The sequence below is a fragment of the Carettochelys insculpta genome, chromosome 9, assembly GCF_033958435.1.
Source record: "Carettochelys insculpta isolate YL-2023 chromosome 9, ASM3395843v1, whole genome shotgun sequence".
In the NCBI taxonomy this organism is placed as follows: Eukaryota; Metazoa; Chordata; order Testudines; family Carettochelyidae; genus Carettochelys; species Carettochelys insculpta.
This window is the reverse complement of record NC_134145.1, coordinates 7,778,381-7,795,653: the sequence shown is the minus strand read 5'-3', so window position 1 is coordinate 7,795,653 and position 17,273 is coordinate 7,778,381. Positions and strand designations below refer to the sequence as shown.

General features: G+C 46.7%; 1 protein-coding gene across 1 annotated transcript in view; it reads right to left on the bottom strand.

Annotated features, from left to right (window-relative positions):
* Positions 1–17,273, bottom strand: part of SLC5A9 (solute carrier family 5 member 9) — a 50,483-nt gene that overhangs the window by 8,665 nt on the left and 24,545 nt on the right. The window contains exons 9-13 of the mRNA XM_075002274.1: positions 15,886–15,993; positions 14,844–14,994; positions 12,540–12,708; positions 10,311–10,526; positions 20–179 (exon numbers count right to left, since the gene is read on the bottom strand). Coding sequence (XP_074858375.1) covers positions 20–179; positions 10,311–10,526; positions 12,540–12,708; positions 14,844–14,994; positions 15,886–15,993 — 804 coding nt within the window. The remainder of the gene's footprint in view (positions 1–19; positions 180–10,310; positions 10,527–12,539; positions 12,709–14,843; positions 14,995–15,885; positions 15,994–17,273) is intronic.

Sequence of the window (17,273 nt, the reverse complement as noted above, 5' to 3'; positions counted from 1 at the left end):
CCAGACCGAGCCCACCTACCTCCATGTTCTTTGGTCTCCGAATCTGTGTTCTCCCCTGTCGCCTGATCTGCATCGCTCTCGCCCATTGAAGGATTTACCTCCCCCAACTCACTCTTCTGGCTCACCAGGTCAATTGGAGGAGCTTTGTTGTGTCTTGTCCACCATGTCAGGCTAGCCAGCTAGATACAAAATAAGAGGGGGAAAGCGATTTAAGTAACTGTCAGCCTCCAGTCCAAGCCCAGTCTTGGTGTCCTGGCTGGAAACAGGAGCTGTCATTAGAGGGTTTGACCTCACAAAAATCTGGGTTGCTTTGTGACAACAGCTCTTGTGTTTTCCCTTGGCTTGTACCATTTTAATCCTTCGGCAACTTGACTAGCACCGGTCTCTGCATACAGGCTTCTCTCTTGGGGAAATTACATGATCTGTACAGGCAAAAATCTGGTCTGGGGGAGCCCAACAGCTATATGTGTTGAAGTCGCAGGTAGGGCCAATACGCTTTGGGGTCATACTGATTTTCATTTCCGCTTCACGCATACTCCCTTCTCCTGAAAATATGGTCCACTTAAAACCAGGGAACTATTAAGCTTTAATTCATGAAGTTGTTTATTTCCTTCCCCTGCCTCTCCTAGCAACCTGCCAAATCACAGTCTACTAGGCAGGTTCTTAACTGCTGAGTGAAGTGGCCTTTCAGAGCAATGACACCAACAGCGCTTCTCCGCAGAGATGCAAAAGGACCACGGCTGCATTCAGTGCATCAGTAGTGCCGGTACAGAATAGAATTTCACAGTGAAATGCCATCAACCGAACCGAGTCCAAATTCAAGTCATGAAGGTCCAGAAGTTCAAGATTATCAATCAACAGAAAGAACAACAATGGGCCAGGGCCTAGCAGAGCCAGAGCTTTCAGCCTTCCCACACGAGGACACTGGGCCAAGACAGACGTCAACAACATTATGGTCATTCAGGGTTTGGACTGTTCTAGCCCTTATGTGGATTTATGGGGGAGAAAGAGAGAATCTCCCTCGGATCCCCTACAGGGACTGTGATTCTAACCACAGTGTGCACTGCTGTGATGGGGTAGAGGGGGAGGGATCCCCTTTTTCTTGAGAACTAAGAGCACTCCACCCTCAGAGCAATGGGGAAACAGGGACTGCCTGAAACACAGTCCACCCTCTGCTAAGACTATGTGCTGCCCTTATACCAGGAGATTGTAAAGTCACAGCCTATGTGTTAGGGTTCAGAGCAGCTCCACCTCTATTCCCTGTGGTCCAGCAAAGGCACCTACTGTAGGGTCCCATCTCCCACACCACCATCTCTTGTGGGAGGACTTGCACCTCCTTCTCTTCCCCAGTCAGGGGTTTTCTGGATGTGCAGTTCCCTACATGTATTGTGCTGGTTCAGCAAGCCACACTAGCTAACCTGGCCAGCATCAAAAGCTTACAGACAGCGTAAGAGCCTGCAGTCACAATGACCACATAGCCTTTTTGGAGCAAGCACATTTATTCTTAAGGAGGAAGCATCAGAGAGAATTTATATTAGAAACAATAAAATAACCTACCTATATCGAACAAAACTTATCAGGGATCGGCTTCCCCACTCCGCACTCTGGAAGATGTCAGTGTTTCCAATCCTTACTTAAGGAGCTGGGGTTCTACCCCCACCCCTCCGCCCTGGAACAGAAGGTCCTGTCTGATTGCTGGATCAAAAGCAGGTCCTGTGCCATTTTAAAAGCTGGGTATTTATCCCCAAGTCTTTTCTCTGCCAGTCTAGTAGAACTAGTAGAGCTGAGCCTCCCCAGAAGAGGCGTCCCTGTGGAGGGGATACAACCTAAGGGAATTTGTCTAGTTGCTGCCTCCCCTTCAATTCTGTAGGGGCCTTGGTCATCCATTCCCATGGAATTGCGTACAATCCCTGGCCCACATCAGCACAAAACATAACACAATACATATCGCCAGAGATATTGCAAGAAATCTCCATATCTGCCATGCTAAGCTTATGGAAAGTTGGCCACAGAGCTGGGCTGGAGACCTGGCACTACATAGATCCCCTGGCCTTTTCCCAGCAAAAGGATGGCCATCTTGGCATCACAGAAATGCTGCTTCTCATCTTTGACAGGCTGATGTGGAGGCGTCCTCTCTTCCCTATCGGTCTGTGGCACATGCCCAGGCCTAGAATGCATGCCTGGGGATTCAAGGCACCCTGGCACTCTGTGCGAGGTTCTGGAAAACTGCTGACAGCTGGTGATGAAGAAAGAACTCTGCAACATCATAACTTGGCAGCCTTGCATCTGGCTGGGCACCTTCAGCGTGCCTTGGCTTGGCACAAACAAAAGAAACATTCAGCAAAGCAGCTTCTTCCTGTAAACAGAGCCAGCCGATCTGTCTGCATGTCTCCTTTTTATTAAAAGCTGGGAGGTTTCACACTCGCCCTAAGACTTGCCAATTTCCCATCTCTGGCTGGCTTTTGGCAGGCCTAGGAGACCTTCTCCTGCCTCTGGGAGGAGCAGAGTAGCTGCTGACTCCAGAAATGAAGGCTCTCATTTGCTGCTCCTTTCAAAGCACACAGTAATCCCAGGATGGGCCAAACTACTCAGCTAGCAGCAACAGACTTGAAACCAGACTCACATGTGTTCTGTGAGTGCAGGAGTCAAAAAGTCTGGGCCTTCTGGAGAAATGCACAGTGTGGGCTTGAACTGAGCTAGAATTTGCATTGACATGAGGCCTTAACTATTAACACACCATGGTTTATACTCAGAGGGATAAACATGTTAGTCTGTATCAAAGGGAAAAGTACTCCAAAAGTTACTTGAGTAAAACTGTAAAAGTACAACCGCTTGGGGTCAGAGGGGGTGTACTTAAGTGTAAGTTACCAGTGTCCCCTGGAAAACTACTTGAGTAAAAGCACACACCCACCCACACGCACAAACACACACCCACATCACTTCTTTATTGTTCTCAAGTACCCAGAAGTGAAAGCAGCTGCACTTATACTCAAGTAACTTTTGGGGTACGTTTTTCCACCTCTGGTCTGTATCTGCAAAACCAGTGAGAAGTCCTGGGGCTCCTCAAAGACTAACAGATTTCTTTGGGCAGAAGCTTTCATGAGCAAAAACCTACTTCATTGGATACACTGTAGTGATGCCGCCGCCGAAGTGGGTTTCACCCCTGAAAGCATAGGCCCAAATAAATCTGTTGGTCCCTAAGGCATCAAGGGGCTCCTCATTATTTCTGCATGGTTTATACTGCTGTTCCCCCCACCTCTACTCTCAGCGAGGAGGTGGGAAATGCAGGTGCTCACACTTGCCATTTCCTGCCCACTTGGTCGTGGGGTGGTGGAAGAAGGGAACTGCTGCTTTCCTCTTCCTCCCCTTCCCATCCAACGTTACGGAAAGAGAAAGAGGTGGCTCAATTACTTCTGACTTGTTGAGTTATGGGTTAGTGGGAGGGAACAGAAGCCACCAGGACCAGGTGACCCTGGCCAGCCCACACCCCTCAGAGTGGCACTTTTGCCAGGCTGTGCAGGACAGAGGTATTGAGGCTGAGGAACATTCACTTTTCCTTTCCACCTGCAACAACCTACCTCTCATCTCCGCCAACCAAGGAGGCATCTGCTAACATGCAGCTAAGGCATTAGGTCCTGATCTTCAGAGGTATTTAACACCAAAGATTTCCTGCAGCTAAATGCCTGTGAGGACCAGCCGATGCAGGACTTTCACTGGACCGAGGAGGTGCCCTGACTGCAAGCCGCTTGCGGGTGATCACTAACGCAGACCTTATCTACGGTGGTAACCCCAGAAGGTTATCCCAGTGATAAGCTCTAGAAGACAAGGCGGGACAGTGAGGACAACACTGCAAAGTTGTCCTCCTGTCCACCATCTACGATTCCCTGAGCTCTCTGCAGACAAGCCTTAGCAAAACAGGGCTGACCAGAAGCAACAATGGTGATTACGTTGAAAGGCAAAGTCACCCATTTTTGCCACCATCAGATGGATCCGGCCTGCCTCCAGGGAAATTAATTTCTCCACTGGGTCACTCCCAAAGTCACACCATTGTAAATGTAGATTTTTTTTTTAACATGCAAAATCTAGATGGCAATTTCCAGCTGACAGAAAATGTTGCATGAGTTTGAGAAGATTTATAGCTTTATTTAAATAATTTTCAGCTAAGATGAGCATCAGGCAAGGCTAATCTTTCTTGTCACATTTTGCTAAATTACTTTGATTTGAGGATCCTCATCTTTCCTGAGGTATTTTATTTTATTTTATTTTATCACTGAGGAAATATCACTAGAATGTTTCAAAGTTTCTGAGCAAAAAAGAATTCAAGAACAAACACAGCCCCCATGCCTTCACCCCTCCAAACACAAAGGGCTACTTGTGGGGGAGGTTTTTCAGTCCCTGGAATACATGTTTTGATGCCAGAACCTTCCTCAGAGCTCAAAACTAATCACTGATTTGCAAAACACACCCATTTTCACTTAGGCCTCAAAATATGGCTGGGTTTTTCAAAAGAACTTGGACGATTTGGACCTATGGTCCAGATCCTTAAAAGCTGTCCCCTCACTTGCATTGAAATCAATGCAAACCCGTAGCTTAGCTTTTGAAAGCCTGAGGGGATGAAATCCTGCCCCACTCAAGTCAATGAGAGTTTTGCCCTTGGCATCAAGCTACCACTTCTGACCTTCCTGTCCCTGCCTATAAGGAAGCAGACCTTTAGAAGAGCTGCCCGTGCTGAGAATTTGAGAAATCTCATCCTCAGTTTTTAGGAAGAAAGGAGGAGACACAGCTCAGTAGAGAGGAAAAGGGAGAGAAAGCTGTGGAGCAGAGATAGAAACAGAGAGACACTCAAAAGCTACGGTTGCACCAGAGCTATCTGTTGGCAGAAGTCACTGCCAGAAGAGATTTCCTAACAAAACTTCTTTCGACTGAGTGCAGCCACACACGAAAGCCAATCAAAAGAGTGCTCAGCTCTGCCAACAGAGCAGCCGGACTGCCCAGCTGCTCTCTCGGCAAAACAGGCACCTGGAAGCACAGCAGACAGGGCTGTCCATTGTTGTGGATGCCCTGTCTATCGAGAGAAGGCCCCCCCAGAGTGTCCACACTGCTTTTTCGTTGACAGAACCTGCCAAGAAGAGGTGACATTCCTCATCTGGGAGACACAGAAAGTTGTCAATGGAAATGCCAACTTTTGTCAACATACTGTCGATAAAACACATTTTGTGTTGACAAAATCGGGGTTTTGTAGGCAAAATTAACTAGTGTGGCTGTAGCCAAAGTGCACTGTGTGTTCCCCATCACACACACATTCATGTACACACACAACCTTAACTTTCAGAAGTACAGTTTATAGAAGGCAAGAGTTGCAAAGTCACCAATGAGAGTTCAGTGCCTAACTCCCCTGGACAGTCCCTGGGAACTGGCCACCTTAAAAAGCTCCCCTTTCAGCTTCAGCTGACTAGCCACGAAACACCTCTCCATTCAACCTTGTACCCCAATTTTCCCACCCACTCTCACCTTTACATTCAGGAGCTTGCCACGAACTGTTGTTTTGGGGACTAGCCTTATCGTAGGTCCTCCCCAGCCAGCATTGTCCTAGAAACTAAAACTGCAGCAGCTTGCTTCAACACTGACAAACCAAGGACACAGCAGTGGCCTATCTAGAGAGCTGTGATCTCATCAAACTCATTCAGCGTGGATTTACTAGAGGGACATCATGTCTAACAGGGCAGCTATTTTGGAGTAAGCAAAAAACAAAACTGCTGACAGGGGAAAGTTAGCAGCATAATTTACTTGGACCTTAGGAAAGTATTTGACGCAATAGCCTGGGTGTTGCTGAAGAGCTGGAATGCAGACAGAATGGACCTGAATGCTGAAGGCAGGTGGTATTTCTGACTGGAAGCAGTTCACGGACCAGTAGTCCTACTAAGAGCATGTTGTCACAGGGACTTGACCCACCCAAGAGACCTAGATTCAGTGTAAATTCACTTTGCTGTGCTCAGTCACATAGGAAGCTGACACCCTATTTTTGGAGTCATGGCTCCCTACAGAAGGCATGGGGAACATTAGGTGTCTGAATGGGAGCACATTGAGTGGGAAGCTGCCAAAGCTAGCCAACAGGAGAAGCTGAGGAAACAGGCAGGGTTGAAACTCCTCCCCTCAGAGAGAGTTAGGTGCCTGCCAGGAGGTGCCTCTCTGACAGGGCCATCAATGGAGAGGAGGGCGGCAAAGGGGGAAATTGCCCTGAGTCCTGTTGATTTAAAAGGACCTGGGCTCTGGACCATTGCTGTTGCTACTGTGGCAGCAGTGGTGGCCAAAGCCATGGGCCCTTTAAATCACTGCCAGAGCCCTGTACAGCATGGTCTGAGCAGCACTGAGGCTTGTCTGGGAGAGGCAAGGCATGGCCCAGGAAGGCTAGCCTCCCCCAACTCTGCCTCTTCCACTGAGGGACACCCCTTCCTTGCCTCTGATCTGGGCCTGCTCCCCCTGCCCCAAACTGCCCAGGTCCCAGCAGAGTCTATGGCCAGCCTGGCTCCCTCCACTTAGGATTCACAACTGTGAACCCTCTTCTGGGGTTAGGTGCCCAAGCCAAGTCAGTCCCCTCCGACAAACTGTGAGGGAGAGATGGCGGTTCCTGCCTTACAACCCAGAGCCCCGTGGTTAGTCTGCTCACCCAGGATGAGGGAGAGGTGGGAATGTGTGAAGGGATGGATCACTTGGTGATTGCCTGCTCTGATCGTTCCCTCTGAGGCACATGTCATTGGCCACTATCAGAAGACAGGCTATTGAGCTAGGTGGACCTTTGGTCTCACCCAGTCTGGCTTTTCCTGTGTTCTTCCCCTGTAAAATGTAGAGGTCTCCCAAGCGAGTGCCCTAACAATGGGGCTATACGGTGTTCTCATATGTATCTCTCAGCCTCTCCCACGAAAGCCAGTCTGTTTAAAACGCCTCCATTCTGGGGGAGCAGGAGAGCGGGAATCCATGAGGGAGTGGCACAATCTGAGAGGTTCCACAGAAGCACAGAAGAGGAGAGGCAGAGAAAGAGAAAAGAGCAGTAAAAACTGCCCAACACCCCTCCTACACGTACCAACACCTGCCCCTTCTGTGATAAGATCTGCGGCTCCAGAATCAGGCTGATCAGCCACCAATGGACTCACAAATAGGATGGTGACACGAAGACGTCCTACTCGTTACTAGTGACCTCTGACAGGGAGTGAGAGGACCACAGATGAACTTGAGCCCGTGTCTGTTCTGCACACTATGGAGGTCCAATTTTCAGAAGAAAGGGGCATTGCGCCCATTGACTCCACCTGGCAACTCAGCACCTTGGAAAACAAGCCGCTTAATATATCCATCTCACTCTGGAGCAGAACAGTTGAAGCTCCTGGTGCCCTAGGTCACAAGACAAGCACAGGGCCTAGGAATGTACCAGACCATTAGCCCAGGTGGCCCTGTCGTTGGCAGAATTTTTGCATGTTTTTGTAGTCCTTCCTTCCCTTCCCTTCCCTTCCCCACCTCCTACCTTCCCCGTGCCTGAGGGACTTTGAGAGAACTTGGCAAAGTGAGAATAAATCCTTCTATTCCATCTGGCACCTGACAGTTGTGTTTCAGCTTCACAGTCTCAAATTTAATTGTAAGCTCTTTTGCAAGGTTTTCAAGGACGGCGTGACACAATATGGACTGCCTACAATGAAGACATATGAACTCTGGAGCATACCAAACAAATTCTTTGCATATTTGTTTCCCAGCAAAGCATCAATCACCCAGGGGGATAGGAGAGTGTCCAAATCAGCAGGGAAAAATGCTACTGCTGGCAGTTCTTGGATTGTAATTCATTTAAAGCTCAGCACTTTAGCTGCACCTCTTTAATACAGCTACAAATCGCTGTTTTTCCTTCTGCGACTTGCACTGAGTTCTTCCTTAACTGGTGTAAAATAGCATAGCTCTCTTGAAAAAGCAGTTCTTAGTATGTTAAATCAATGGAGTTACGCCAATACACACCAGCTGACAGCATGACCATCTGTATTTTTCTTAGACTGTGTGGTGGCAGGTCTTCTTTATTTCACTTGGCAAAAGAAGTATAAATGTTAGCTCTTATCTGGCAGTCATCATCACTAGATCTCAACACATTTTACGAAGGAGCTGAGTAGCATGATCCCAATTTTACAGCTGGGGAAACTGAGGCAAAGAGCTGCGACATGGCCTTGCTCAAGGAAACCCAGCAGGTCAATTTCAGCATCTGGAATAAAGGCCTGTGGTTGTGATCCCAGTCAGAGCTCTTTTCACTGAACCACGCTGCCTCCCAATCATATGGCGTGGAGGGAGCTGGGTTGGGTCTGGTAAGGAGCTATGAAGCCTTTTCATCACACAGTTTTCTGCTCAAGCCCAGGCCAGGCAGAGGGCATAAAAAGTAATGTTTAAAAATATTTAAAAATTCAGTTTTAAAATTCTTTTTTATTTAAGTTAAGTACAAGGGGATTTTTTTTTAATAATAAAATCCAACCCTATTAAAAATTAAATTTAAAATAATGGCAACCTCTATTAGGGCCTGAATTATTCATTAATCTACCAAAACATTTAAATCGAATGCAAAACAAATAGTATTGAGAAGAATATCTTTGCTGCCGAGTTGTAAAGAACGTCAAACCGCCGAACTGGTGGATATCACTGGCTAAGCCACGTGAACAAGAATATGAACCCAGCTTTTGACAGCAGGAGCCATTTCTCTAAGTGCAGAGAGAATATTTCCTTCTGCTATATTTACCTGCATCTCTGAAGGTATCAGGCGATTGCAGCTCTCTTTGGCTGCTGATCACTGTTTGCTGGGAGCTGCAGGAAGTGGCACAAATCAGGACATGGATTCCCACCGTTCCCATCAACTGCTAAAGGTGGTCTGAGGCCAATGAGAGTGATGGTCACCCAATACCTGCAGGGGCCCAAGTAAGTATAACGGTAGCAGCCCTCCAGGGACTAACCCTGATGGACTGCCGATTTTTATTGCCCATGCCGATCTAGCTACCCCATGTGTGATCCTGTCCGAGCCCTGGGTGGTCAGTGCCTTCTGTTGCTTATACCACCTCAGCCGCCTTTCTATTTTTAGTGTAACAGTATGGGTATGCTCCCACTGCTACCATTCTTGCTCTGCTCTGCATATCAGTGGGGTTGATTGTGAGGTTAGCCCATTGGATTGATGTGCATGCTGCTTGTGCAAATTTATAGACATTCTGATAGACATTATGCTGAGGCATGGAGAAAAGAATGAGATCCCATCCCTGCTCAGAAGGGGAGACGCTCCATCACTGGTGGGTTTGTGGATGTTTTCCTCAAAGATCTGCTCTAGGAATTTTTTGGAAGAGGTTCTCTTTAGTCAGGGGGCTAGACTAGATGACCTCCTAAGGTCGCTTCCAGCCCTAAGATTCTATGATTTTCTGGCTGGAGTTATCCAGGAGGTCTCACTAGGTGATCATAGTGGCCCCTTCTAGCCTTTGAATCTCTGAGGGTCATTTTACCTTCCTTCCCTCCACATGCGATCACCTACATGTAACTCCATTGAGGACAATAGGGAGACACCAGGGATCCATGTGGTTCAGAGAATCTTTACATCCTGTACTCCATTCAGCCAGTCTTTTTAAAAATAACATCTGTGGACTATGGTTGCACTTACTGGGCCTTTTATCCTTTCGCTGCCCCCAACTTTTATGCAACACGCTCTGTAAACTAAACCTCCTCGAATCCTAAACTACTTGACAATGTCTCTCTAAGCTGACACTTATTACAACCTTAACCTTTATGCACAGTTCTGTTTTAATGCAGCAAGTCAGAGAAAGTTGCTTTCCTCTGCAGCATGATGCTGTGTTGTGAGATGTAATTGAGATCACATTGGGATGGAATGCTATTTCTTGAAATGCCAGTGTTGCAAAGATATTAATCTTGTTTGCTTGCTAGACTGATGGGGGCTTCGCTGAAATAGGGCAGAAGTTTCAATTAGGTCCACTTCATTCCTTCTCAGGAACACACTGTGATATCTTATCTTATCTCCCACCCCACTTCTTTCCCTTCTCTCCCAGAAACGTTGTGCTGTGGTGTCTGCGTAGTTCTAAGCATAGCACGGGAACTCACACGCCTTTTCAATAGTACATTGAGCTGCAAGCAGCGTTAAAACTATGAGCCCTAGCAGCTCAGGAAAGATGCTCCTTTGCAGAAGTGCATTACAGAGAGGTCAGTAATAGGAGAGATGTGGCTTTAGAGCTCATAGGGTCCTCTTGACTCCTCCAATAGGGTGGGGCTTTAAAGGTTTGAACCAGTGAGCTGCTTACCTTTTCCTCTGGGATTGGTGTGGTGCAAAGACTAATGAGGATAATGACGATGGCTGTGAGCACGCAAAGAATGAGGGCAAAATACAGGTAATGCACATCCTTTAGGACAGCTGGTCTTGGGTCTACCTCGCCACAGGATGGCACTCTATAGCAAAACTCCATGATCATCCGAGTGGCACCTACTACGAGGCCGAACATGAGGCCCCAGAAAGCACCCTGCGAAGAAACCATGAGAAGTCTGAGGAAATGAAAGCTCATTAAAATTCGGATAACCAGATATTCCAATTTTATAGGGACTGTCCTGATCTATCTGAGGCTTTGTCTTATATAGACAACTTATTACACTACATTAATTAACTATTATCTTCTATAGATACCTAGATTTTTCACAGTTGCTCTCTGGTTACCCTAACTGGAAGCATCTTTGAGGGGTTTTATTTTTTTACAGGCCCTTTCCGGGTGTATCCCCATCTCTTGAATGGAATCACCAGAGCAGAACAGCAAGGGAGGCAACTCATTTCTGCTAGATATCCTTAATTGCCCTCTGACCTTGTAACCCACATGTTTTCTCCCTTCTAACTGCAATAAAGACACATCAGGCTCAATCACCTCATTGCAGGATGAGGACCAGAGTTCTCTGTAAGTTGAGCACTTAGATTTAGGTTCTGCCCAGTTGATTATCAGAGCTCCCACCACTGCCGGCAGCATGTATTTCTATGGGTGGGGCACACCCAGACATTCCTCAGTGCCCAAAACAAAATTTGTTCTGCCCATGGATGGAAAAAAATAGAGGGACCACTGATAGGGATTTGTCGGTTCAACAGCATGTCGCAGAGCACGTCCATCCTATGGGCTTCAAAAACAGGAGTAAAAGACCTTGAAAGACTGCAGTCCTTCCATGGGTGACAAATTTATTTCTGGCCACATCATAAAGCGGGGACAGAGGCAATAGAAATCTTAGAGATGGTTTGAGCTTCACCTGGGGCTGCTACTGGAAGAGGGTGTGGTGGTAGGGAGTCATTTTCACTGCTCCTTTGTTCTCAAGGAGTCTAGTGAGAAGGTTTGATTTTCCAGAAATAACTGGGGCTGTAAGCTAGGTTCTGAAATAGGTTCTGCAGTCCCTTGTGAGGTTTCTCCTGCCTCAAAGGCTGAACATGTGTGGGGAGCAAAACCAGACCTCAGCGGACGTTTCAAAACAATGGGATTAAGGACCATTGTGATACTCCTCTCTTACTGCCTCTTCATACTGGACTGGAGGGAAGCCAAGTACTGCAATTAATTTCAAGCTACTGGTTGAACCTCTATCATCTGGCACCCTCGGGACCTGACTGGTGCCAGACGAGAGAATTTGCTGGACCATGGGAAGTCAACATTGTCTAGCAGCACTACCAACACTTCCACTGCTTACTGGACTCTTAGAAGACATTTAGGGGTAAATTACAGCTAAATAACAGCACAGAACCCTGAGAGCCAGGACTGGGGGCTGTAAACAAACTTTATGGAACTGCAGAAAAATTGGACACATCCATGATAAATGGTCATCTGACTAACTAAAATCATGCCAGATTATGGATGTTGCAGGAGGAGAGAGTTCTAGAGGTTCAACCTGTAGTGAAAGATGTGGGCTGCCCAGACTTCAGTGGAATTAGAACCTGTTCTACCAATTAATGATCTGTCTCCTAGAGACTAAAGCCAGCTCCTCGATGCTATGAGAGCTTGGAATCTGAGAAGCTTTGAAGACCTGGGCCTAAGGCCCTTTCTGTACATAGGGCAGTCACAGCACAGGCAGATGGAATGCAAGTTTGCCCCTCACTGACTACCACCTAGACCTAGAGGGGCCACCTCCAGAAGTATGAAGCTAGTTCAGTTTCTGTGCCCCCTCTGCTGAGGTTGTCAGTGACCCCTGGTTGTGGTGGCAAGAGGGCTATCCATGAGCAAGAGGGCGAAGTCCTGCTAACTCATGTCAATAAGCTCCTTTGTGACTGCCATAAGTTTCCGGGACTGGGTGTGAATGGGGGACCTAGAGACGAAAGATTCTATAGACCTGTCTCAGTCCTTCAGCCATCCTGTCCTGTGAGATGTCCCGTCTAAAATCATTTTATTGTTAATCCCAAACCACTGGAACTAGTTCTCATGCACATGCACACAAACCTAACCACCAACCCGCCCTCACACACCACAGCGTGGTGCTATTATCCATACCAGCCCACTTACTGATTCCTCACTTACAGGCTCGTTGATCCTCTTGCAGAAGATAGCCAGGATGAAGAGGGCAGTAATTGGTGGGGCCAGATAGCTGGTTATGGACTGAATGTAGTCAAAGAGCTGGCCACTGTTGGACGTCTGAATAATGGGAATCCAGAGAATACTGATGACAATGAGGATGAGAACAAACACCCTGGAAGATTGGAGATTGGAACAAAGAGTATTAGTTCTGCATGCTTCAGAATCCACCTGAATCTGCAGTCCCTAATCAAGACACAGTTCCTTGTGTTTTCAACGAATTCTCAGGGAAACCACTGTGCACAATGAGTGAAGTCCTCATCTGAAGTGAAACCTCTGTCAGGTTTCTCCTTGTAATGGTGAGCACAAAGTAAGTTCCACTCACCTATGCTGGATAGCAAGCAAACAGCCCTGTGCTGAGATATGGTCAGAAGACAGAGGTTAAACTGTCAGGACCTGAATTACAGGGTTCCAAGGACACAACGTAAGAACTGCCATACTGGCACAGACCAAACATCCATCTAGCCCAGTATCCTGTCATCTGGCAGTCACCAATGACTGGTACCCCAGAGAGAATGAACAGAACAGGAACTCATCAAGTGATCCATCTCCTGTTGCCTGTTCCCAGCTTCTGAAAAACAAAGGCTAGGGACACCATTCCTGCCCATCCCGGCTGACGGTCATTAATGGACCTACCCTCCATGAATTTAACTCTCTCCTTTTTGAACACTGTTATAGTCTTGGATGCCGCAACAATCTATGGCAAGGAGTTCCACAGGTTAGCTTCACGGTGTGTGCAAAAGTACTTCCTTTTGTGTATTTAAACTGGCGACCTAATTAACCAGAAACAACAAGAAGTTCTGTGGCACCTTATACACTGACAGATATTTTGGAGCATCAGCTCTCGTGGGCTAAGCCCCTCTTCATCAGATGCATGAAATGGGTCTTTGCCCCTGAAGGCTGATGCTTCAAAATATGTCAGTCTATAAGGTGCCAGAGGACTTCTTGTTTTTGAAGACACTGGATAACTTGGCTACTAACCACAGTTCAGCAAGAAGGGGTGCTGGTACTTCTGTGCATGGCATTCTCAGGACTTGCTGAATCATAGCCACCCAAGTCGCCCGACACATTGTTAGTGGGAATGCTGCATGACAGAGGCACTATCTTTTGGATGAGCCAGAGACTCTGACAACTTGTGGTCACTGAAATCCCACAGTCACCTTGCAGAAGAGTAGAGGGGTTAACCCTGCTGCCTTCACAAAATTTCAGCTAACTCACCATCTCCTATTTAATAAAATTCCCACAGAAGTTTCAGCGACACACAATATCCACCTCCATTTCTGCCCTGAAGTGGTGTCTGATGTTCATGTGTACTATTAAAACACTGATGCGTTCACCCCTCTCTATCCTTCACCTAACGCACAGGGACATGCTGAAGGTTGCTTAACACAGGTCACCTCAGATAAAAGGCTGTACAGAAGTGCAGAATACTATGAACATCCTTAGGGGACATCTTCACTTACTAGGATATCGCCCCAGTCTGGGTCAATCTTCCAGGGTTCAATTTCATGCACCTAGTGGGGATGTGCAAAATCAAACCATCAGGACTTGACAGTTGACCCCTCTATTTTTCATTACTGCAAGGAGGAGGGAAGGTCAATGGGACTGTTTCTCCCATTGACGCCCCTCAGTGGGGACAGCCAGATAAGTCAAACCTAGATAAGTCAATGCCAGCTATGCAATTGGTGTAGCTACAACTGCGTATCTAGGATCAACTTTCAGGTCTAGCGTAGACCTGGGGTTAGAGGGAAAGATTTTACAGTTTTGGTGTAATGCAATATTGGAGTCTGCCTCCAGGGAGCACCGTGATTTCACTATGGATTGTGTTGAGGGCAGGAATCAATGATGGATTTAGAGGACACAGAAGAAATAATCTCTCCAGATGAGTGGCAAGTTGAGCTTGTTTGCTTTAACAAATCTACTCCATGTAAAGCTGGGCATCATTACTTATTGCATATTTCATCTTTTTTTATTAACGTGTCCTAGGCAAGTTAATTTTCATCTGTTTTCCCCACCCGCCTCCTTCCTCTAAAATATGCTGTGGTTCAAACAATGATCAATTCAGGGCATGGCCTAGGTTGTACAGGAGTCCAACCAGCTGATCACAATGGTCCCTTCAGACCTTATAATTTATATATCTTGGAGTCCAGATCAGGACATTTTGATGAGCTTAAAATCTGCCATCAAAACAACAGCACAAAATGGTGTCAGCCTAAAATGCTCAGTGAAGCCGTAAGAAAGTGAAAGGACCTGCCAACGATCATGAGCTCCTGCTCCGTAGCTTTCTTGCGGAGACGCTGCCAAATATCTATGGCAAAGAGTGTGCTGCTGCTGTTGAAAATCGAGGTGAGGGAACTCATCAGGGCTGCCATCATCACAGCTATCATCAAACCCCGCAGTCCTGGGAAATGAACATGGAAAATTTGCTGCATATGAAAAGGCCAGAGAGCCCTTTGACCCTGTGGCTGTGGTCCAGGCTTATGTCGAATTTTTAGAGCCAGTTCACACTTTACGGTCAAATTCTTTATTTTGTAAAAAAGGAGAAAACCAACCAACCCTCCTTCCTTTTCTCACAATACCAATTTTTCCAGGAATGCGGTTTTCTTTAGAATTTTAGTTTCAATGAAAAATGCGAAACCTAAACAATTCTGTTGAAAAATCTGAAAAATTTCTACATTTTTGTACATTGTTTCATTTGATACTTTTGCATAGCAAATACTCTCATCTTTTCCAGTCAGCGTGGCTACTTTCTATTTATCTGTCTGTCTGTTAAATACATATGCACACTCACGCCTACATAATAGAAAAGAAAACGTTGTTATCTTTTATTTATTTACCAACCCAGCTGATAGTTGCAGGAGATTAGCTCCTCATTGGGATAACTCAGAAGGCTATTCCATTCTGAGTACACAGCTGTTCAGCATTAAGTGTTGAACTTCTCTAATTCAGAACTCTCATCTGGTAATATCTGTAATCCGGCATAATTTTTGGTTAGCCAAATGAGAACTTATCATGGGTGTCGCCAACCTTCCTATGGTCCCATAAAGTTTGTTTACAGTCACCAGTCCTGGCTGTCAAGAGTTCTGTGCTGTTATTTAGTTCTAATTTACTTTCAAATGTCTTCTAAGAGCCCGGTAAACCGTGGAAGCGTTGGTAATGCTGCTAGACAACATTGACTTCTCATGGTCTGGCAAATTCACTCATTCAGCACTGGTCAGGTCCCAAGAGTGCCGGAGGAGAGAGGTTCAAAATGTGGTACACGCACAGACCCCTAGGAATATAGCTTTCTCACCTACAGGCATGAGTCCCATTACGAGCTTCGGATAGGCAATGTTAGAACATCCCACTTTTGCTCCACAGACGGTTTCACAGATTTCTGGGTCCACACATCCCACTTCATCTGTAGCCAACAGGCAAGATTAAAAACCAAACAAGCCAGCTTAATGTGGCCGAGTTACGCCAGTTATTGGACACTGCCTTAAAGGAAATTATTTTTCCTACTTGATGTATTTAATATAAGCCAATAAAACAGCAGGGGCACTCTTTTCCAAGCTATAGCAATGGGGGTCAAAGAACTTTTTGGGTCCCTGAATACAGGTGGAGTTTTGTTGTCACACACGGCAAACTTGGTTTAGAGCGGGTGGAAGCTTCACCCTTAGATGGGTCAGTGATATGTGGGGCTGAGCCTGGGACCTCTGGTTCTAAGCACATGAATCCTCAGTGCCTATGTTAAAAGAGCCAGAAGTGTTAGCTAAAGCTACAGCGGGCTCATCCATCTCTCTATACAGCCCAGCCACCACTAGAAGAGGGCATGCCTCACTCAACAGAGCCTCTGAAGTTTGTATGAGTTTGTCTACACTGCATTGTAAATCCTGCTCTGTGGGACACAGGCTTGGGGACTCAGAGTGTCCAAGCTCGCACACCGCACTGCAAAGCCGGGCCAAGAGCTGCTGGACCCACCATCGCATCTATACGGCACCTTGCAGACTTTCTGATTTGGGTCTGTGGGTTGGCCTGCTTCCACACTGCAAATTAGCAGGGCTGGGACCTAGATCAAAGTGGGATTCAGGCTCTGGTTCCCCTCCCCTCCCTTGGAAGTTTTTAAGTCCTCAGTTCGGCTGGTCTGAGTCAGACTGATTGTGTGTGGATGAAAGGGGAGCTGGGCTCAAACGAGTCAGTGCCTGGGCACAGGGTGCAGTCCGAACATATCCTGTGTCTCCATGTCCCTCTCTCATCTAGTGCCGTCTGTCTCCTATTAGGTACATGCAGTGCCCGCAGGATGGTACTGTGACACCAGCCTCTTGCAACTATCCCAATGGCTTCTGCCACAGATGTCCTAAAGCAGCACCCCAAACCTAGCAGTCAAGCCAAGGGCACAGAGCTCCCTCTGAATTGTTAATGCGTGTGTTCGCAGCACAGGATCAGTCTAAGGACTTGTCTGCACTGCGGGAGTTTTGGAATAACAGGACAGTTAACTTGGAGTAGTAACTCCATCAAAATGAATGACTTTTGCCTTTCAGTTTTAAAATTGACTCAGTGTGTACTAAGCAGAGGTAATTGCAATTTAACTGGCCTCCTGGGAGGCAACCTATCATTGCTCTTATTTCAAATTGGGCTCTGTAGTGTGAACACTCAGTTTCAAAATGCTCTTGAAATGTGAACTCTGTAATGTCTGTTGTC